Source organism: Macaca nemestrina, chromosome 20, assembly GCF_043159975.1.
Source record: "Macaca nemestrina isolate mMacNem1 chromosome 20, mMacNem.hap1, whole genome shotgun sequence".
NCBI lineage: Eukaryota > Metazoa > Chordata > Mammalia > Primates > Cercopithecidae > Macaca > Macaca nemestrina.
In genome coordinates, this window is record NC_092144.1 from 37,381,648 (window position 1) to 37,404,383 (window position 22,736).

The window sequence follows — 22,736 nt, forward strand, 5'->3', positions numbered from 1 at the left end:
ATTACTCTGTGTGGCTCTTCACCTAGTTTCTTACAAGATTGCTTAAGATAAGTGGGTTGAGATGGACAGTGCTGAGAAGTGTCATAGGTTTGTATTGTTTTCCTTTATTACAACTTGTATTATGTGATGACAAAGTTTGTGTAATAAAAATTCAGAATATTATTTTTAGTCCTGCTTAAATGGATTATCTCACTTTGGTGCAAGGTGGACTGTAAACAGACCTACCTTGACATACGTAGGGCCAACAATTTTTAGAAGCAGGTCTAAGTAAGATCTGTTTCAAAAGCACTCTTGATGAAGTCCCAAATGAATCATGCTGTTGGAAAGAAGTGAGATTTTAGCTTTGGAAATTTAGGGCAAAAGTTAAAAATCATTTTCTGACATGAAAATGTCCTTATAGATTAGAGCATTGAACTTTTTATAAAGTCCATTTAAATCTACCTTGATGAATTGCCCCTGAATAAATCACAGCTAAGTAAATGAATTAGCCATGTTATTTTCTGAGGGATATTGGCCAAAAAACAGTTCTCTTTATTTTACCATATTTTATATATTTAAATAGTTTCTGACAGTAATTTTTCCACAGCATTACTTCCTGCTTGAGACTATTCCTAAAATGTGCTGCAAATATCAGTAGAGAGGCAAGTGATTATATTTTTATTTAATAAGTAGAAGGGGTAGATGCAGGAGGCAGATGAGGGGCAGGGTCCCTGGATAATCTGTGACCTGCCTATGCACTGGGAGAATGGGGTGGGGTCACGGGAAGTTTGCATCTTGTGCAGTGGGGAGGAGCCTGGCCTCTTCAGCTTGTGTGTGGTGGCCTGGTATTCAGTCTGTGAGTTGGGAGCCCGCTGGAAGGACCCCCTCTCGCTTTTCTGAGATTTTTTTTTTCCTTTTTGCCAAATAAATTATTTTCTACTCACCCTTCAATGTGTCCTTGAGCCTAATCTTTCTTGGTCATGTGACAAGAACCTGGTTTTAGCTGAACTAAGGAGCAGAGTTTTGCAGCAGAAGGAGCAGGGCATGTATATGACTTCTCTTTTGCATTAGATTATTTAGTTTTAGTCTCTTTGAAAGTCCTTGACATAGCTCAGTTTTATTCCATATATATACAGAGAGACTATAATTTTGCATTCCCAAGTAGAATTATTATATTTTTGCCTTTATTTCCTTCATATTTATTATTAGAAACTTTTTTCAGGACTATTTAAAGTGATTAAAATGAATATGTAGCTATTTTAAAAATCATTTTTTCGATTCACATAAATTATCACATTTTTTTTCTCTGTAGATAGAGCTTTGGAGTCAAACCCTTCTGATGATCCAAGGGCAAGCACAATCTTCCTGCAAAAATATCAAATAGATGGTGAGACGACATTGTTTTTCCACCAAGAAGACGACTGAAAACTCTCTGTCACAATGAGTGTATTATAGAAAGTATTTAGAGAAACTTATATTGGTTTAAATTTTTCAACTTTTCATATATTCGATTGTCCTATTTTAATGTGTGATATACTTTAGTTGTTACTGTGTGAGTGAAAACATGTAAACTCTCTGTTCACACATTTTGCTACCTTTTAGCAATACCATTTGTCGTGATTTAAGAGTAGTCATAGATTTATCTTTATTCATAATTTTTTGTCTTTTGCCCTTTTTCCCTTGCTCCAAAGAGTTCATTTTAATGATGAATGATCTAATTTAGGCTTCAGCTTGGTTTTTATTTAAACAAATAAAAAATCATTTGTTCATCAATGGGGATTGAATTTGTGATTTCAGCCTCTTCTTATACAGTGCTTTAACCATATGAGTTTATCACATCCAAGTTTATGCTACTCAAAACTTTTAAGCTATTAAACTTTTCCTGTTAATGTAATATAAATGTAAACATCCAGCACTACTGCTTATTTTTAAAATGTTATGTTAAATTCTAGTTTATTTGATTAAAAAGCCATACACAACCAAGTTTTTTAGTTGATTTCAACAGCAAAAATATAAATGAGGGTTCCATAATAATATTTGAAGTAATGCAGCACAATAAAATATGGGTTTCTAAGTGTGCTTTTATGGTTTGTGTAGATTTTGCCTGCCTTAAGTCAGTCATTTCTGGTCAGGACTTGTGTTTGTTCATTTTTGCATTGCTATAAAGACATACCTGAGTCTGGGTAATTTATTTTTTAAAAAAGTTTAATTGGCTCCTAGTTCTACAGGTTTTACTAGCATAGCTTCAACACCTGCTTCTGCTGAGGGCCTCACCAAGCTTACAATTATAATGGAAGGCAAGGAGAGCAAGTGGTTTCACATGAGAGAGGGAGCAACGGAGAGGGGAAGGGGGAAGGTGCCACACTCTTAACTAGCTCTTATGTAAATTACCAGAATGAGAATTTGCTCACTATTGTGAGGATGGCACCAAGCCATTCATAAGGAATCCACCGCCATTACCCAAACACTTCCCAGGAGGCTCTGTCTCCAACATTGAGGGTCACATTCTCATATGAGATCTGGAGTGGGGGGAAATACCTAAACCATATCAGAATTGTATTTATCAGTTTCTTCCATAGCCATGGGCTTCTCACAGAGTGTGTGGAAGCAGTGAAGGCTATTTCATGTCCCTCAAGTCTTCAGCGGTAGGAATGTTTGCCTTCAAGGCCTTCCAGCATCAAAGGAGGAGGCAGTGTAGGAAACAAACATGGCCCAAGTCCCTCTTGGAGCTTTTATTATTCTGGCCTTTGTTAGAAAAAAAAAAAAATGATTTCCTTTGCTGCAGATACTATGTCAAATTAAGTTTGCAAACTCATTTTAAAATTTAAATGTAAGATAGGTTACTTTCCAGTTGTGCAAAGACACATTTTTTTTTGTTAGTGACATATTAGTTGATGACCAATAAGTGGTTTGAGATGCTTACAGGGATTCTGGTGCATCTGCAGATTTGTACCTGGCCAGGAACTAGTTCTTAGCGCTGCTAGCTCTTAGAGTCTGGTAATTAAAGTAACCCATGTGTAAACGCAGAGTGAGAAAATACCAATGAATCGTGGCTCGTATATGCAACAGTTAAACTTATTAGTTAAATTTCTCATCTGGCTTAATTTGTTATGCCCATTTTTTTGTACATGAGGGTTATTTCATTTGACTGTTACATATATTCTCTCTCTCTCTATATATATATATATTTCACCCCCCTCCCTGAGACAGAGTCTTGCTCTGTCGCCCACAGCCGGAGTGCAATGGTGCAATCTTGACTCACTGCAACCTCCGCCTCCTGATTCAAGCAATTCTCCTGCCTCAGCCTCCCAAGTAGCTGGGATAACAGGCGCGTGCCACCATGCCTAGTTGTAAATGTAATAGAATATCTGTTAGGACAAAAAGTAAAGCCAAGTTTTTAGATTTTACTTTATGAGATTTATTATGCCCTATAATTTAAATTATAAACAGTTGGAAATTATTTTTAAATGTAATTTTGTCTCATTTTGCATAGGGATAATCAATCAGATGCTAGCAACTATTTTATTTTGTGATATTTGTACCAGAACTATTTTTTTTTATTCTTAGTTCAAGAAAAGAGAAAGAGCAGATGCACAAACCATGTAAGTAAATAGTCACAAAGTTAAGAAATTCATAGTTTGAAGGAAAATATTTCTATCTTGATTCCTTAAAAATAAAATGGGGACCCAGTGCTATTAGCATGGAACTCTCTTTGTGGACTTTGTAAATGCCTTCTATCTTTCCAAGTGTCAGATTTATGCAGAAAAGTCTTTAGCTTAGTGTGTCCACCTTTTAAAGGATGTGACACGTAAGTTAAATTTTAAGAATCTGGTTGTGGTATAAAGGTCTTTATTTAATCTTAAAATAAATCAAACAACAAAATTAGAATAGCTAAGTTAATTTTCCACACTATCTATTGACTTTCTGGTATAGCAGGTAAAAGCACAGCTTTCCGGGTACACCATGATGTTATTTTTCCCCACTGTTTTTTCCAATTGTAGCACATTTTTTATTAAATCAGTAATATTTACATGATTCTGCTTATACCAGTATTATTTACTGCTAAGTCATATGGTGTTTCAGCTGTGCATCTGCATTACATATCCTTCATTCATTTAAATGGTTCTGATATCTGAGCACTTCTGCACTTCTCCCAGATAATCCTTTTCCTCGCCTACATTAGTTTACCCAGCCAAATGCTGCCTGTTAATGTAATATAAATTTAAACATCCAGTACTACTGCTTATTTTTAAAATGTTATGTTAAATCCTAGTTTATTTGATTAAAAAGCCATATACAACCATGTTTTTTAGTTGATTTCAACAGCAAGAATATAAATGAGGGTTCTATAATAATATAGTAATAATAGTAATAAGTAGCCCCGGGCTGGTCTCTCTGCTTTCACATCCTGTAATTTTTAGCATAGAATTAATTGTCTGACTATATTCATTTGCCTGTTCTCTAACAGTTATTCTTACCCCAAGTGTTGTAACATTTGTCACATGCATATCAAAAATATTCATCAGCTCAAATACATCTGTTTTATATTTCTCTTAGGGCAACTTTCCTTGGCCTTTTGTCATCCAAGTTCAACGTACAGTGGCTTTCCTAGATATGCTACATGCTTGCTTTTCTAAGCTATCTCTTGAAAGTCTTCTGAGATCTCACATAACTGCTCTCCTCTGTGAGATTCCCTGAGTCTTAGATTCTGTATTTCCTTCTGCCTTGTTATCCTCTCTAGTTGTACTAGAGCACATTTTCCTAGGCACCTGGGAATATGTTGAGAGACCCAGCCAGTCTTAAAACCCTTCCTCGTTGATACAGAATAAAATTTTAGGTTGAAACTAAATGTTACAGTTCTAAAGGTATTTTGTAATTCTGTTCTCATTATAGTATTGTTTTTTAATCTGTTGCCATTGTGTGATACATTATTTGTAACCAGGTTTTACATATCTCTAGAAGCTTTTTAGGACCTTCTTTCTCTCTGGGATTCTGAAATTTTATAATACAGCTTGGTGTGGGGATCTTTTCCCTTTACTGGGGCTACTAAGTCTTCAGATTATCTCTTCGAGAGAATTTCTTTTCTTCTCCATTTTCTCTATTACTTTTTTTTTATATTCTTTTTATTCAGATGCTGGGCTGCTTAGACTCGTGTATCCACATTGGTTTTTAATCCTCCCACTCCCTCCTATTTTCCAGTTTGTCTTTTCATTCTACTTCTTGGATATTTTTTACTTTATACTTTAATATTTCTCTTGTTACTCTTGTTGAGAGTATTTTTTTAAAGTTTTGCTTCTGAATTTTTACTGGTCCCATGCATTATTCTTTCCTGTTGTTTTGATCTCTCTTGTATGGTGGTCCTTGACTTTCACTGGAAGCAGGACTTCTGTTCACTAAGGAGAGTCACTGTGAGATTTTGGAAATGAAGCCAGCATTTCATCTGGGGGACTTCAGTGTATTATCTGGGGATCTTTACTCTGGGACCATTCAGTTCCTTCTGAGAAGGATCTCCCAGTTTTCTGCCTGGGATGTAAAAGCATGGCTACTTGCTTTCCAGAAGCAGAGGTGGAGTTCTGCTTCTTGATGTACAGCTTTTTCCATCTCTCAGGTTTTAGCTATGGTATCTCCGAGCCCAGAAATTTCAGCTTTTATATATCCAGAGAACACACATTTAAATTCCTTGTAAGATGGAAGGACAGGTGGACTTGGGGCTCTAACCATAGATTTTCAACTGACCTCACTGGCTTTTATTTTATGTTTCAACCTACTTTCAAAGGTGCCATTTCCCTCTAAGTTGAAGTCTGCCTTGGGTTCTGGAAGACAAACTGGCTTGCTTGTTTCTGTTCCAGTCACTTCTTGTAGGCACCAAAGTTGTGCTACCATGCCAGACACCACTCCATTATCTACTTTTTATAATTCAGCATTTATTAAAAATCATCACTGTCAATCTTCTCTATTGGTCCTGCATATAACTTTTATGAGTAATTCTAATGAGATTTCAGGAGGGAGAGGGAATAAATTTATGGTCAATCTATTATATTTAACCCAAATTTATGACCTATATTTAAAGTGTAAATTATAATTTAATTTCAGTATAATTAATATTAATCCAGAGAATTTAACATATATATTTATAATAAACTTATTACACTTTTCTACCAAGGCCTTTTAAAATTTTCTTTTTATTTCTGAGACAAGGTCTTACTCTTTCATTCAGGCTGAAGAGCAGTGGTGCAATCTCACCTCACTGCAACCTCCATGTCCCAGGTTCAAGTGATTCTCCCACCTCTAGTCTCCTGAGTAACTGGGATTACAGGTGCCCACCACCATACCTGGCTAAATTTTAGTAGAGACAGGGTTTCACCATGTTAGCCAGGCAGGTCTCTGACTCCTGACCTCAAGTGATCTGCCTGCCTTGACCTCTCAAAGTGCTGAGATTATAGGTGTGAGCCACTGTGGCAGGCCTTTGTTTAGTATTCCTATTCAAATTTTATACCCTGCCATATTGTTCCATTACTTCATACTATAAATGGAGCTGTTTTCATTCATGTCCAAAGTGTTGGAAATATTAAATTAAAATGTGTTCATTTTTAGCCTGATCAACATAGCAAGACTGCATGTCTACAAAAACGTTAAAAAAACAAATTAGCCAGGCATGGTGGCATGTGCCTGTTGTCTTACCTACTCAGCAGACTAAGGCAGAGGATTACTTGAGCCCAGGAGTTTGAGGCTGCTGTTCGCTCTGATTGTACCATTGCACTCCAGCCTGGGCAGCAAAGTGAGACCCTGTCTCAAAAAAAAAAAAAAAGAGTTAATTCTTTAAAAACGTACCTAAAATTTGTCTTCCCAAAAAGCAGAGAGACAAAAGTAAACTTCAGAATTTTCAATGGGCTAAAACAAAAGGCAACAGGTACAATGAAAACAAAGTCAGTATAGGAGTTCAACAGATACTGGACCTTTGATGGTGATGTTTTGGTTTTGGCTTACTAAACTATGAGGTATGATGATTTTCTAGTCTTCGTTATTCAACCTTAAGACTACTAAGTAACACCTTCCATTTTGTGTTAAAGTTTGCAAAATTTTACATTCTTGGTATTTATGCTGACTGAATGAAGATAATTTGTTCCTTTCTAGCTTTGACTACCTGAAATAATACCTATAAACAGTAAGCTGTTAGTGTCTTTGATATAATTAAATATAGTAAGATTTATCTTCCAAATTGGAACTGATTTAATTAATTTGTCAAGCACCTGTTGAACCTCTAAACTTGTCCAAAATTCTGTGCTCAGCATCTCCAGGTAGAGAAGAAAGGACTCTCCCTTCCTTGGAAAGACTATTTTCTTATGAGGGGAGTACTCTGTAAGAATTGGTATCATGTAACGAGTCGTGAATTAGACTGACTAGTTTACAAAAATGGAAATATTTTGTGGTGTGGTTGCTGGCAAAGGAATCTCAGAGGGTGAATGGGGTCATGCTTGCTGGGACAAAGAAAAAGAATCCTAGGCAGAGAGCAGCAGGAAAATGTGTGGCAGGAAAATGTGTACGAGCAGGTCAAATGACTTGTAGAATAAAATGAATCAACTTTTGAAAGAGTGTTATTTGTTTTTCCATTCATGAGAGTGATGTCCTGGCAGTCTTATTGAAACATGAAGTGAAAGTTAAATTCCTAGAGTTGTCTTTGTTATCTGTTTTCGGGGTGTGAGATAATATTAAAGTCAGAGTCTTTTTATCTTCCATGTAAGAAAACAGGACTAGAGAATGCTATGACTTTCTCTATTGTTGGTTATGGAGCAGCACTGGCACACAGAGCTTCTGAATCTAAAACACTTGTTTTGTCCCACTGTCTCCTGGAAGATTACATTTAGGATTAGTAACTTAGTAATGTAGCATTAATCTTCATTCATTGCAATAAAATGCTCTTGTGCCAATATTATTTAACGCATTACAGTTTATTGTAGTAAGTAAATAATAGAAAATCTCAGCTGCTTTACATTGCTTTAAAAACACTGAAATCTTAGACATTTCTCATTATTTATAAAGGAGAATTCACAATAGACGCTTGCCAGGTCTGATGATAGGTATCATATTAAGGGTAGCCTTTTATAACCCATTTCTCAAACATCCTCTGTTGAATTTAAGAGCCTCCAATGGGTTTCCCATGGAGTGCACATTATTCCACACTCAGTTCACGAAGTATAAGAAGTACCTTAGTACTTTGTCATTTGACATTTTAATCAATGGGAAAAAATACACTTTTATCAGTTTAACTTACTGTGATATTTTCTTCTATTTCCCTTCCCCTTCAGCTATCTACTAAGCCTTTAACTACAAAGTACAGCTCGTGTTCAACCATATACTTAGATGACAGCACAGTCAGCCAGCCTCATTTTACAACCACAATAAAATCGTGAGTACAACTATGAAGTCAAGGGACACAGCCCCTTTTTCTAAAATCATCCCAGCCGTCCTCAGTTATTTCAGTCATTTGATTGTCTTTTTCAGCAATCAGTCTAAGAAACTGTTGTCAACTATATATTGATTTCCAATTCTAAATATTAATTTTCAAAAACTATTAATTTTCAGTTTCTCCTTTAACTTTAGACTTCACATTGGAAGGGAAAATTGGTTAGCAAATAATCAATCCGTGGAAAAGTGTAGTTATTTATTTGATGCTTTTTTGCCTTCTGACAATGTTGAATACAATGAGTAGGATAGGTGTCCTTTATAGGACATTCCCCCCCCCCCAAAAAAAGGGGTTTTTTATGAGTTACAGGCCTAAATAAATCAATATGTACTACTTTTGACATTAATCTTGGAAGAAGGAACAACTGTTTCTCTACTGGCACCATAGTGTATCTGCATTTGACTTCCCTTCATTTTGCATGAACACCTCATAGGGCACAACTGAAGATGCACTTTTAGAACAACCTAAGATGAGCCTTTCAAGTTTATTTTAAAAGCAACAAAACCACCACCAGCTCTGTTGGGGTTGCCTAGAGAACATCATTATCATCGGCTTGGATTATGAGTGTTTAATTTTTAGAACACAGTTTTAGAACACAGTTTGGAAAGTGCTAATTTAGAATATTAACGTCTTTATCTTTCATTTTACTACTTTTCCTTCACAAGAGGATGGTTGTCAGTTTTACTTTTCATTCTATAAACATAGCTGCTTATAAACAATTTTGTTTCTAATGCACTAGCTTTCCTAGCCAAACCAGTTGTCAGTAACTTCTATTCTAATTAAAAGTAGGAAGTTTACACTCATAATAATGCCATTTTTCTATCTCACTTCTAACAGTGGTTGAGATATAATTGTGTTTCATCAAGAACTTGACTCAAACTCTGTCTAAAGTCTTAAGCTTTGTGACCTATTAATTAATCACTAAACTTCTGTATTCAGCCAAGTCTCTAAATCCTTGGGGAAAAAAAAAAATTGCTGTACTTTGGCTAGAGTCCCTGGCTTCTATTCAAAAGATTGTAATATGTTAATATACAATTCAGAAGTAGTTTTAAAGATTAATCCTGCTCAAACAAGTATTAATAAATTGTATCTTTTTTCTCCATCATTCTAATTTTTAGAATTCTACTTTAAGTGTAGTTTTAATTTTCTGTCAGCAAGTTTGATAAATGATCACCTGGTATATTCACTATTGGTAAAATAAAGGTTTATTGAGCAAATTAATAGGACAAAGTGGGTTTATGAACAGATTTTGGAAAATGTTTTATACAGGTGAGTAGAGCATTGTTCTCAATGGAATGCATGGACCACATTTGATTACTTATGCAAGTTTTCTTAAAATGTATGTCTGCAATCACATGCTTCTTCCTACCTCCACCTCTCTTTCAACTCTAGGCACTCAGAAGCCTTTTAAGAAAATAGGGATGAATGTGAGGCATTCTTATATGGATAAAAGCATCTCAGAAGGTTCTGATTTGAACGCCAACTCAATCATTCCAAAACCCTGCTGTACATTCGAATCACTTGGGACATTTTAACAACAACCCGATGTTCAAAGTTATACACAATGCTAATTAAATCAAAATGTTTCATGTTAAAAAGAAGCAGTTTTTAAAGCTCCTCAGTTGATTCCAATGTGTAGCAAAGTTCGAGAGCCACTGCCTGATTTGAATTTAGGACAACAAACTGCTCCTATGTGGTGGGACATTGGGCAAGTCAATTTTAAACATTGTTTTTCTTATCTATAAAATGGTGTTGGAGTAAATGTCATTTAGATCCTTGGTCCTTTTCAGCAGGTAACTTCAAATTCTGTTATTTTAAAATTATTTTAGAGATTAAAAACTTCTTGAAGCACTATAGACATAGCCATCTTAGATACTAATGTTACAAGCTTTTTAAAAAGTGCTAATATTATATAGGCCTACTGTTAAAATTCAGATTTGCCTTCCTTCAATTATTTGAGCCTCATTTTAGATGTTGTGGGCAGATGGAAAAACATAACTTATGCTTCCTGATACACAGTGTCTGTAGATAAGAATTATGTAACATATATCTGAAGAGTTTTATTTGTTCGTAAATATTTCATTTAAACTAATTGAAAGTACCTGCCCTTAATATGATACTGTGTAGTGCTATGCTGCATTATCGTTAGCACTGCTTATTTTCAGAGAGCTATGATTGATTTTGTGTGTACTTAGGTTTACTAACATTAATTACGCAAAAGTGGTTTTAAGTGATTTAATTTGGTATAAAACACTTTTATCATTAATTTTTAGGAAATAATAAAATATGGGTGGGTAGGAGATAGTTAATTGAATCAACTAAAGTGCAGGGCCTAACAACTTTAAAAAAGCACTAGTGTATGTCTTAAATTTAAGCATATGTACACATGGGTATAAATTGCATGGGATGAAAGGTTTTGTGGGTAGAAGAACATGTAACAGGGAAATATGTTATGATTTATATATTATAATCATCAACAGAAACATGTCTTCTAACAGTATATTGCCTAGCATTTTGATCCTCATATTTTTGTTAAAAACCAAAAAACTAAAACAAAAATATAGTGCCCTAATAGTAGTGTTCTGAAGTAAAAGATTTAAATTTCAGAGCCACTGGGATAATTTCTTCCTCCTCCCTTTTTAAAAAAGTTTTTAGACCCAACAAATGATAAAATCTATTGTTATGATTTTTTCTCTTTCTATAGTGTGGCCTTAGCAATATATTATCACATGAAGAAAAGGTGAGCTCTTTTAAAATCTTTCTTGTTATTCCAATTGATTACATTTTATAATATCAAGTTCAGTGTTAGTTCATAGCTATAGACGTCATCAGCTGTATTGTGCCTACTAAAATATTGAAGCAGATTATTTGTGTTTTCTTTTACCCTTAAGACTCTTTTAAGTCCTAACTCACTGAGAATCCCAAAGAATCTGTGTTTATATACTGTGTAAGAAATTAAAATCGAGATCTTTTAAAAATCTGTTTCTGGTTTAGATTTTACTACCTTAGCACTATTGATATTTTGAGCTAGATAATGCTTTGTTTTGAGGAAATAAATGCTCTTTATTGGTGCATTGCAGAAAGTTTAGTAGCATTGATGGTTTTTACCCACTAGATGTCAGTAGTAAGCAATAACGTAGGTTGTGACGACAAAAATATTTTCTGAGAACTATATCGCTAACATAAATAACATTTTTTAAAGAAAAATAACTTCTCTACAATAAAAAGTAGAGTAAAAAGTGTGTCACATATTGATATTATTGCAAACCTCTAAAGTTTGGCGTAATAGAAGACAGCTGTATTCTCCGCAATTTTTTTAGAGAAGCAATAAGATGATCAAGCTTCATGCAAATATGCAACTACCAAAAGATATATCTTTAAAGCTTTTAGATAATTGTGAGTGTTCTTTAATACTACCTCAAAACTCCACAAGTGCTCGTTTCTTAGTTACAGGGGAATTTTACATATCAATACATTTATTTCATCAATACTCACTGATTTTTCTTGCACAGTAAAGGGTCTTCTTCCCATGCTTGCTTGTATAATAGTACGCATTGGTTATTTGGGAAATAATGGTTTATGTCTTGTTGTGTCAAAAACTCACTTTTGTTAGTATCACCATGTCTTATTAAAAGTTCTTTAAGTACTGAGAAGCTGTCAAGTTTACAGTAGAAGAAGTGTGTTTTCCAAAGTTCTGGTTTTCAGCTTGAAAGCTTGACTATTATCATTGAGAACAGTTATTCTCTTTTTTAGTTTAGATTTTATATTAAGTTCATGGGTGTATGCGCAGGTTTGTTACCTAGGTAAACTTGTGTCATGGGGATTTGTTGTACATATTATTTCATTGCCCAGGTATTAAGCCTAGTACCCAGTAGTTATTTTTTCTGATCCTCTTCCTCTTCTCACCTTCCATCGTCCAAAAGATTTTAGTGTGTGTTGTTCCCCTCTATGTGTTAATGTGTTTCCATCATTTAGCTCTCATCAATGGGAACATGTGATATTTGGTTTTCTATTCTTGTGTTAGTTTGCTAAGGATAATGGCCTCCAGCTCCATTCATATTCCTGCAAAGGACATGATCTTGTTCTTTTTATGACTGCATAGTATTCCATGGTATATGTATACCACATTTTCTTTATCCAGTCTAACATTGATGGGCATTTATGTTGATTCTATATCTTTGCTTTTGTGAATAGTGCTACAGTAAGACTATGGGTGCATGTGACTTTATAATAGAATGATTTATATTCTTTTAGGTATATAGTCAGAAACGGGATTGGTCGGTTGAATGGTAATTCTGTCTGTAGGTCTTTGGGGAATCTCCAGACTATCTTCCACAATGGTTGAACTAATTTACACTTTCACCAGTAGGGGAACACTTATTTTCCATGATGTAAAAGGCTCACTTTATTCATTTTTGAGAATGATAGTTGTTTTACCTTTAAGTAAAAACAACATTTTATTTAAAAAAGTGATTATTCAGTTTACATTTAAATCACCAGTTCTTTTTCTTAACAACCATACTGTAGTTAGAAGAAGTGCTTCTTGTTAACTTTCCACTTTTTCAGAGTATTAAATAGGAAGGTCAAGATTTAATAATACCATTAATTTTTACTGCTTCATCAAAGACATTCTTAACTAAATCAGACTCTCTTTTTCAACTGTAAGGGGCTGTGGAGAATAGAATGACTACTAGTGTAATTTGGTCACCTTGATTTATGCTGAGAAACCAGCTATTTCACCCACTTGCTTTTATAAAATCATGGCAAGTGTCAAACAGTGAGAAAGCAGGCAATGCCTTCATATCCTTTTAAAAATTATTTTATTTTTTGTGTTTAATCAGCTTTCTCAGGCTGAATTAGTATTTTTATCAGAATAGTTTTGGCTGCTTGGGCCTCATGAAAAATGGTGTAGGGGATCTCCAGAGGTCCACAGAGCACATTGCAAGAACCATTGGTTTCTTATACAGGCAAAATGTATTCGCTGTATTAACCTCTTAAATTCATCAAAGACTGGCCTACTTCAAAATAAAAAAACAGATAAGTTTTTAATTCAAGCTACTTAAATAAATATATCATGAGAATCTAATACCGAGAAAATGATAATAAAGAGAATTATACTATTATCAGTAATTGATAGTCATTATTATATTAATACTTTTTAATTAGTAATTATTAAGAGAAAAAGACTACAAAAATCTGAAACGCATTCACATTTATCTATTTATTTATTTATTTATTTATTTATTTATTTATTGAGACGGAGTCTCGTCCTGTCAGTAGGCTGGAGTGCAGTGGCACGATCTCGGCTCACTGCAACCTCCACCTCCCAGGTTCAAGTGATTCTCCTGTCTCAGCCTCCTGAGTAACTGGGACTACAGGCGCATGCCACCATGCCCAGCTGGTGTGTGTGTGTGTGTGTGTGTGTGTGTGTGTGTGTGTGTGTGTGTTTGTCGTAGAGATGTTTCACTATGTTGGCTAGGATGGTCTCGATCTCCTGACCTCGTGATCTGCCCGCCTCGGCCTCCCAAAGTGCTGGGATTAAGGCGTGAGCCGCCGCACTCAACCATATTCACTTTTATTTAAGTTCTAAATACTTTATTGCCCATTACTACTGCTTTCTAAAACATTCTTGTGTTCCAATGTCAGGTTAGAGGAGTGAAAATATAACAGGTTCATTACCATGGCCTGTTAGGAAGGGTCAGTACTTACTGGCAATTCTGACTGGTTACTGTAATAAAAGACTTCACAGGACTTGATGTGCTGAGTGGTAAGAGTCCAGGAGACCCTCTGAAGGTCAGGCTCCAAGAGAAGGATTTGTAAAACGGTTTGCCTTGGTGAAGCAAACACCAAAGCACACAGGAGGCATTATTTTACTAAACAGATATTTTACTAAGATATTAATCATTTCTGAATTAATTTCTTAAATGCCCATTTTTACTTTATAGAGATGCAGATAAATCCCTCGATATATTTGACGAGCAATTACATCCACTTGCTGTAAGTGTCACTTTTATTGAGGCCGTATGTCCTTATAGACTTGTGTTTGTTTCATGCTGAAGTCAAAGGACATTTTTAAGTCTTCTTCCCCATGCCATGTTGCATCTAATCATCTTATTAAAGAAGTGTTATAAAAAGCATGTGCTGGAATAAGAAATGACCTGCAGCTCTGGTTAATTAGTGAGCTAATAAGAGTAAATACATAATCCAAATAACAGAAAATGTATCTTTTAAAAAGATAATTGTCAGTAGCATCAAACGATATAAATTTTTGTAAATGCCTTTAACACATATACATGATTTCTGTGAATAGAAATTAAAAAATTTAAATTTAAATAAATGGTGTGCAAATTAAAAGATGTACTTCCTCAGGTACATAATAGCCACATGTGGCTAGTGACCATTGTATTGAATGGTGCAGCCTTAGAGCCTTATGGTTACAGAAAACTAAATGTGTTTTTTCAAAGTTTATTGCAGAGAAGAATGAATTATTGTAAGACTTTAAAGCCTAAAAGCAGTTTACATTTTTATAGAATTCTGTGGGAAAAAGAGTAGAAAGGAACATAAAAATTTTCTGAGCTTCAGCCCATTTTTTTCACTGAATGTTGATGAGTATTGAATCATTGTGGTATCTTAAGATCCCACTGTTCATATTTTAGAAACTAAAAAGACATCTCCCCAATCCAAATTGTTCTAAATGACACATAGGCAAAAGTATGAATACTGCTGTGTTAAGAATACTTCATTTTTTTTTCCAATGGATACTTATCACATCCTTTCTTCTTTCAGCGAGGAAAGATGCCAAAGGAATACTTTGAGTGTGTTCCTGAACACAAGTTTATTTACAGATTCGTCCATGTTCTTTTTAAAGCCACAAACCTAACAGCTGAATTTGCAATAGTAACTTTGGTAAGATATTTCTTATTTATAAAATATTTTTAGAAGTTGGTATTTGTATACAGGGTATGGTGCTGTTTTTAAATAAAAGTTGGCTTTTGGGCCGGACATGGTGGCTCACACCTGCAATTTCAACACTTTGGGGGAGGCTGAGGCGGGTCGATCACCTGAGGTCAGGAGTTCGAGACTAGCCTGGCCAACATGGCGAAAACCCATCTCTACTAAAATTACAAAAATTAGCCAGGTGTGGTGGTGGGTGCCTGTAATCCCAGCTACTCAGGAGGCTGAGGCAGGAGAATCGCTTGAACCCGGGAGGCAGAGGTTGCAGTGAACCAGCCTGGGTGACAGATCAAGATTCTGTCTCAAAACAAAAACAAAAACAAACAAACAAAACGTTGGCTTCTGAAATTATTATCCAAACTTTAAGAGAAACTTATGAAAGCAAAGTAAAACACACATTCGAATTGAATCATCATTATGGCTTACAGTGTTGCCATTGCATTTTTCATAATAGAACCATTGCTATTAAAAGCAGCAGGAGAGATTCCTGATTTCTCCCCACACACTTCAGTGCAAATGCAGTGTGCGCACATGCAAGGCCAGCGGAGGTGTTGGGAAGGGGAGCAGTAACAAAATCATCCGGTCCATGGGCAGAGACGGATTCCAGTGGAGCTCTGAGTTGAGTCTCAGGCTGTATTCCTCAGGCAGTTCTCATGCAGGCTGTGATTGAGAGCTGCTGCCCTGTCGTCTTTGTTCCTTGGGCAATGAGTCTTAATCTACCCCTGCTGATCACTTGTGCCTGCCCAGGAATGTGGTTCCAGTAGGCCTGGGACACAAGCTTTGCTCGTTAGTCTTCCAAGCCATAGCTGTTTCCTTACATTTACATGATGCCTACAAAATTCCTATTGTAAAAATGTCATTTTGAATAATAAATTCTATTCAAATTGTTGAAATTGTTTTGCTTCTCTTCACAGCAAACCTATAGAGGAAACTCAACTGCATGGCTGGGAAGGAAAGAATACTTAGGTCAATACTTATTTACCATCCAATTAGAGTTTAGGAGAGAAGGCTTCTGATGTGCGCTTGAATCAAAGCCCTCAATGGGTGCTGGACCAGACAGAGGCCTTTTCAAGGAGCTGCAAGTCATTTGCAACTCTTAGCACATGCTGGAGGGAAGCAGGAGTGGTGCTTCCAGTTTTAGAGAGAGAGGTGATGCTGGAGGGAAAGCTGGATTGGAAAAGGGAGAGATTTGTACTCAGGCTAAGCTAGATGTGCCTTTTAGATGGCAGAGTAGCAGTGTCTAGTCATCATTTGGATATAAGGGACTAGAGCATGAATTTGAGGTAGAGATGCAGAATGAAGAGTAATAGCAACTCTTCAAATGCAGAGTAAGTGTGTAGAATAAAATTGGCCAAGCCAGGTATGGTGGGTTCATGGCTTTAGTCCCAGCTACTGGGCAGGCTGAGCTGGGGGGGATTACTTGAGCCCAGTAGTTTGAGTCCAGCCTGGGCCACATGGTGAGAACCTGTATCTTAAGAAAAGAAAAAATAAAGCCAGGTGTGGTGGCTCACCCTTGTAATTCCAGCACTGTGGGAGACCATGACAAGAGTATTGCTTGAGCTTAGGAGTTCAAGAATAGCCTTGGCAATAAGGTGAGGCTCCATCTCTATTAAAAAAAAAGAAAGAAATTAGCCGGTCATTGTGGCACATGCCTGTGGCCCCAGGTACATGGTAGACTGAGGCAAGGAGATTATTTGAGCCAGGAGATGGAGAATGCAGCGAATCATGATCATGCCACTGCACTGCAGCTCGGGCAACAAAGTTAGACCCTGTCTTTAAATAGATAAAGAAAATTGACAGATGATAGATCTGTAAGGACTTATAGTGAGTAAAGGACAAGCCCCCAGAGGAGTAGCTACTAGAGTGGGAGGAGGAAAAGCAGGAGAGGATATTAAAAGACTTAAAAGAGGCCATGGTCACAGTGCTGAATGCTGCTGAGAAGTGACTCATTTCATAAACACTCACTGGATGTTGACTCTATGGCAGTCTTCTAAGTGCTGGGGTAGAAGGCAGAACAGGCTGAACACAGTTCTTGCCTTTATGAGCTTATGTTCTAGTGAGAGACAAGTAGTTTTTTCAGGTAGTGTCAAATAGCAGGAAGAGGAAGCAGGATGAAGGGATTCAGAGTGTTGGGGTGCTCAGTACTTTAGATAGAATGATAAGGAAGAGTCTCTCTAGGGAGCCAACATTTGAACAGTGACCTGACCAAAGCAACAAAGGGAAGGAGTGCTGTCATTACAGGCAGCAGAGACAGGAACGTGTATCACATGTGTTCACAGAACAAACAGCAAGGTGACCAGTGTGGTCAGAGTGAGGAATAAGAGAAGCAGTAGAGATAAGACCACACAGGCAGGGCCATAGCTCACAGGCCCTTTTGGCTTCAGGCCATAGGAAGATGTTAAGGTTTTATTCCAGTTTGATAGGGGACTCATGTAGATCTTCAGCAGGGAAGTGAGTGCTGTAAATAAAGAGGCTAGGCTATGGTGACTGCTTTGGGGAAAGTAAGTCATGGTTGGGAGGCAGATTGGAGGCAGAGAAGAGGGCTAAAAAGCAATTAGAGTGATACAGGTGAGCAATGAGAGATTGTGGCTCATAATCAACCCAAGCAGACTACCAGTGAAGGCAGACATAACAGGCATTGGAGACAGATTGCAGAAGAGTAACTCAAAGGCAGGTACTTGGCAGATGGCAGTGTCCTGTACACGATTAGAAAAGGCTTATAGAGTTGACTGTTGGGCTGGAGACTTCCAATTTGTAAGTGTGAGGGCACCAGAAACCTAGGCAAGAGAACTGTTGGAAGAACAATGTCAGTGGGGCAGGCAGTGTACAATAAGGAGAGATGGAAGATGAGGAGCTGGCATGAGTGCATGGTGCTGTGAGCACCAATGAGAGGACACAGCTGGAGTAGCGGGGAATGAGATGGGAACAAAGGAACAGTTAGATTGGGGAAAATCGCTAGTAGAGAGGCATAAAATCTTCAAAAAGAGCTGATTGTAGGAACAGTGTTCTGCAAAAGTGGGATGGGATCAACTGCACTGAGAAGAGTTGGCATCAGTGGGGAAAAAGAATTCTGTGTCACACTGACCCAGGAGGAAAAATACCGATGAGTGAGTGTCAGCCGGTCAACAGCTTAGCAGTAAGGGAACAGGAAGTTGAGGGCCTGCTAGTGTTGTTTGAGTGCTCTCTGATTCCTATACAGAGAGCGAGGTCCATTCTCAAAATACTTGAGAGTTTTGAGTTTGGGGGAAAGGGAGCAGAACCTCTGTAAAACATATCATGCTCAACAGCCATTTATTTTTGAAAACAGGTGAGTTTGGAGAACACTTGTACATCTGAGCTGACAATCACAACCTTCTGACAAGAAATAAACTCGCATAAAATAAAAGTTTTCCCTTTGTTTTGACATAAAGAGTTCAAGTAGCTCGCAGACATACTCTTCTGCAGAGCGCCCTCTGAGGTAACACCTCCTCACAGCTCGCCTTTAATCTTTACTCAGCTGTTCACTTTGCCCAATTCTTTGTAAAGCCCAATTCACTTTGCCCAATTCTTTGTAAAGCCCAATTCACTTTGCCCAATTCTTTGCGCTCATTCATGAGACTGTCTCACAAACTACTCGGCAGTCTTAGAGGAATCCTAGGGATGCAGAAACTGGCAGCTGTTTCCACCTTTAAACCAACAGAATTGACTAAGTTGCAGAATGTAAGAGAGAATACATTTTCATGAAGTGATTATGAAAATGGGAAAATAGGGGCTGAGAGGAGGACCATTCTTTTATATACATGTGTTTTTTATCAAGCAACTGAATATTGGTAATGTTTTACAACCCCTTAGACCTGCACCTGCCATGCTGCTCTGCACAGCGGCCACTAGGAGGCTCTCTTGACCAGCAGTTTTTGAAGCTAGCACCACAAAAGCGTTAGTTTTTGTGAAAAGGAGATTAACATTTGCTCTACCTCCTAGCTAGGAGTGAGACATTACATGTGGTAGGCACTTGAGTATTTCCTGAACAACTTTAATCTACACTGGTCCTGTGTGTATGCTGCCTTTTATGAGTGTAAAGATGATGACACTGCCCCTCTTCATGATGGCATTGGCTGACATATGCAGGCATTCTTGTCACCAAAATTGGGCTGGAAATTCCCATAGGCAGAGTAGGCAGCAGAAGTATCTGACCTATGATTGTAATGTGGTCTCTTGCTTTGCCTGACCAAGCAAAGTCTGTAGAGCGTAAGAATAAAAGACACTTTCTGGTCAAAAGCAGAAGAAATCTGTCATTCAAAAGAGTTCTTATCACAGCACTTAAAGTGAACTAAATCAATGGCCAGTGCTCTATTTTGCAGATTTACACAGAAAGACTCTTAAGTTATGCTGAGATAGACCTTTGCCCGACCAACTGGAAGAGGATTGTCATAGGAGCCATTCTTCTCACCTCCAAAGTTTGGAAAGATGTGACTATATGGAATAGGGAATACTGCAAGCTCTTTGTGAATGCTAGCATTGAAGACATGTGAGTTTCTAAGGTTTTTGTGAACTTTCTAACCATTTTCATTACCTTATTTGCTCCCAAAAATTTAATACTTTAAGACATATTTTTAAAGGCTACAGTGTGCAGATAAGGAAAACACATAAAACCACATACTTCTTTCTATCCAGCTTTAGTATAAAAGTTCATATTTTTTCACTGTTAATGGGTAGGTCTTGGTGAGTTACTGTTGTAATAATCTGCTCTGCTCATAAGTATTTTTCTGGTGGTTTTTGGCAAATACTTCACAAGTGCACCACCAGAACAGCACAGTACAGTAAATATCTTTATGGCTTTTTAGAAGCTGTCTGTAAGTTCCAGTCTCTTTTTAAGGGACACATGTCTGGCTGTTGAAATAATTGACCACTCTTAAGGTCTAGGGCCTCTGGATTATGGAGAAGTTATAGCCTCAGCCTCAGTCACACATTGTATATTTGCTTTTGCTGACGTTTTCTCCTTTTGATTTAAAAGTCTGTTTTTTATAGAAACCTTGAGATGCAGAATAGTCACAGATCCCCGTGCCCTCCCCATTAGGAATGTTGCATGTGTTTAGAAATTGGGTCAATGAGTTTGAAGCTTCAGTGTTTCCCTGAGGCAGTATGCAAAAAATTGCCGGGGCATCACACAATGCCCACCACACTCAAGAGGCTCCTGAGGTACTCATGCAACCACAGCAGCAATTTGTGGGACCTGTGTTACCAAGGAGAGTGCAAGAAATCTTGCTGAGTCATGGGGTTGCTCATAGATGGTGCCAACATGATACTGAAACATGGGCTTTATGGGGGCTTTCTTCCAGTCTGGCCTTACGACTGTTGTAAAGGGAAGAGCCTTGGAGTTTGTAAGCGGGGTGAGCTAGGGAGGCATTTACAGCAAACACTCCAGCAGTGTCCACAAGACAGTGAGAATAGCTATGTGGGTGACACTTAAGAAAATATAAAAGAACCCCTGTTGCGGTCATTTAGCAGCATATGAAGATCAAGATCATGACAGGCAGTGGCAAGAGTTTGTTTTTTTACATTTGCCCATTACTCCAGATAAGACTGTCATGTAGAATGTATATGATCACAAAGGTGGAGCCTGATGGCTAATGAGAAGTCTCTGCCAATTGCTCTTCTCATAGGAATGACAAATTGAGTAACTATCTAAATAAAAAACACCTTTTATGAACTAAAAATAGCTAAATAATTACAGTACCTGGTTTAAACTTTCTATCACTGAAAAAGGCAGTGAACAGGGTAGGAAATACAGTCTTGAGTTGCTGATGCCAGCCCTCCCTTATGTCCTAGCGGTGGCCACGTGACAAGAAGAGAATCTGCATACTTGGGAGAGGGAGAGCACAGCAGTTGTGAGACTTTGCATTGAACTCAGTGCTGCATTGTCATAGCAGAAAGCAAAACTGGGCTGAACTCAGCCAGTGCCCACCCACGGATGGGACATTTCTAGTCCTAGCATGAAGGGAATCACCCATTCCAGTGGCTGAAACCTGAGTTGTGGAAAGCCTCACTGCTGTGGGATAAAGTACTCTGGGGTCCTTAATAAACTTGAAAGACTGTCTAGGCCACAAGGACTGCAACTCTTAGGCAAATCTGAGAGCAGAGCTGCACTTGGAGCCAGTGTATTTGGGGGGCATGTAACCTAGAGAGACAGCAGCTGGTGCAGCTCAGGCAGTGCTGTACCACCCCTCCTTCAATCCTAGACAGCGTAGCTCGCAACTCTGACAGAGACCTCTTTCTTCTGCTTGAGAAGAGTAAAGAGGACTTTGTCTTGCAACTTGGATACTAGCTCAGCCACAGTAGGAGAGGGCACTGGTCAGAGTCATGAGGCTCCCATTTTGGGTCCTAGCTTTTGGATAATACCTCTAGACAAACTCTGGGCCATAAGGGAACCTGCTGCCTTGAAGGGAAGGACTCAGTAAGGGCAGGATTCTTTACTTTCTGACTAAAGAACTCTTGGACCCTGAATAATCAGCAGTGGCTAAGCAGGTAGGACATGTCACGGGTCTTTAGTGAGACTCAGAGATCTGCTGGCTTCATGTGTGACCCAGCACATTCCCGGCTCTGGAGGCTATGAGGAGAGACAAATTCTGCTTGAGAAAAGCCGAGGGAAGAGTACAGAGGACTTTGTCTTGAACTTAGACACCAGAGCAGCCACAGTGGAGAAAAGCACCAAGTGGCCTGTTAGGGGTCCCTGATTCAGGCCTTGGCTCTTGGATGGCATCTCTGGGCTTACCCTGGGCCAGAGATGAGCCCACTGCCCTGAGGAGTGAGTTCCAGGCCAGGCAACATTCACCACAAGCTGACTGAGAGCCCTCGGGCCTTAATGAACATCAGTGGTGACATGGCAGTACACCCCATGGGATTGTGATGCTGGTGAACATGGGGACAGACTACTATGCCTGGGTAATGGGGAGGGAAGAGTGGAAAGGTGTTTGATGGTTTTAATGCCAGTTCAGTCACAGTAAAATAGAGTATCTAGTGATTTCTAAGGTTTATGACCCCAGGCCTAGCCCCCAGACAGCACCTCTGAACACATCCAGAGGCCGGGGGAACCTACTACACTTAAGCAAAGGACAGAAGGCTCTCTGGCTTCACTACCTGCTAACTGTAGAGCCTTGGGGCTTTGAGCAAAGTAGCCGGCAGCCAGGGAGTTGTTACAGTAGGGGCCTTGGACAGTCACAGTGCTATGTGGGCTTCAGATCAGACCCAGTGCTGTCCCAGTTGTAGCAGCCACAGGGGAGCTCCAGGAAGCTTTGCACAGAGAGAGAAACTCTTTTTGTTTGGGGGAAAGTAAGAGAAGAAATGAGTCTCTGGCTGCTAA

The 22,736-nt window shown here is 38.1% G+C and overlaps 1 protein-coding gene across 1 annotated transcript in view; it reads left to right on the forward strand.

Annotated features, from left to right (window-relative positions):
• The window catches only part of LOC105487646 (cyclin-Y-like protein 2), a 46,338-nt gene that overhangs the window by 16,121 nt on the left and 7,481 nt on the right, over nt 1-22,736 (forward strand). The window contains exons 2-8 of the mRNA XM_011751146.3: nt 1,292-1,366; nt 3,547-3,581; nt 8,286-8,386; nt 11,148-11,183; nt 14,389-14,440; nt 15,230-15,349; nt 19,738-19,904. Coding sequence (XP_011749448.2) covers nt 1,292-1,366; nt 3,547-3,581; nt 8,286-8,386; nt 11,148-11,183; nt 14,389-14,440; nt 15,230-15,349; nt 19,738-19,904 — 586 coding nt within the window. The remainder of the gene's footprint in view (nt 1-1,291; nt 1,367-3,546; nt 3,582-8,285; nt 8,387-11,147; nt 11,184-14,388; nt 14,441-15,229; nt 15,350-19,737; nt 19,905-22,736) is intronic.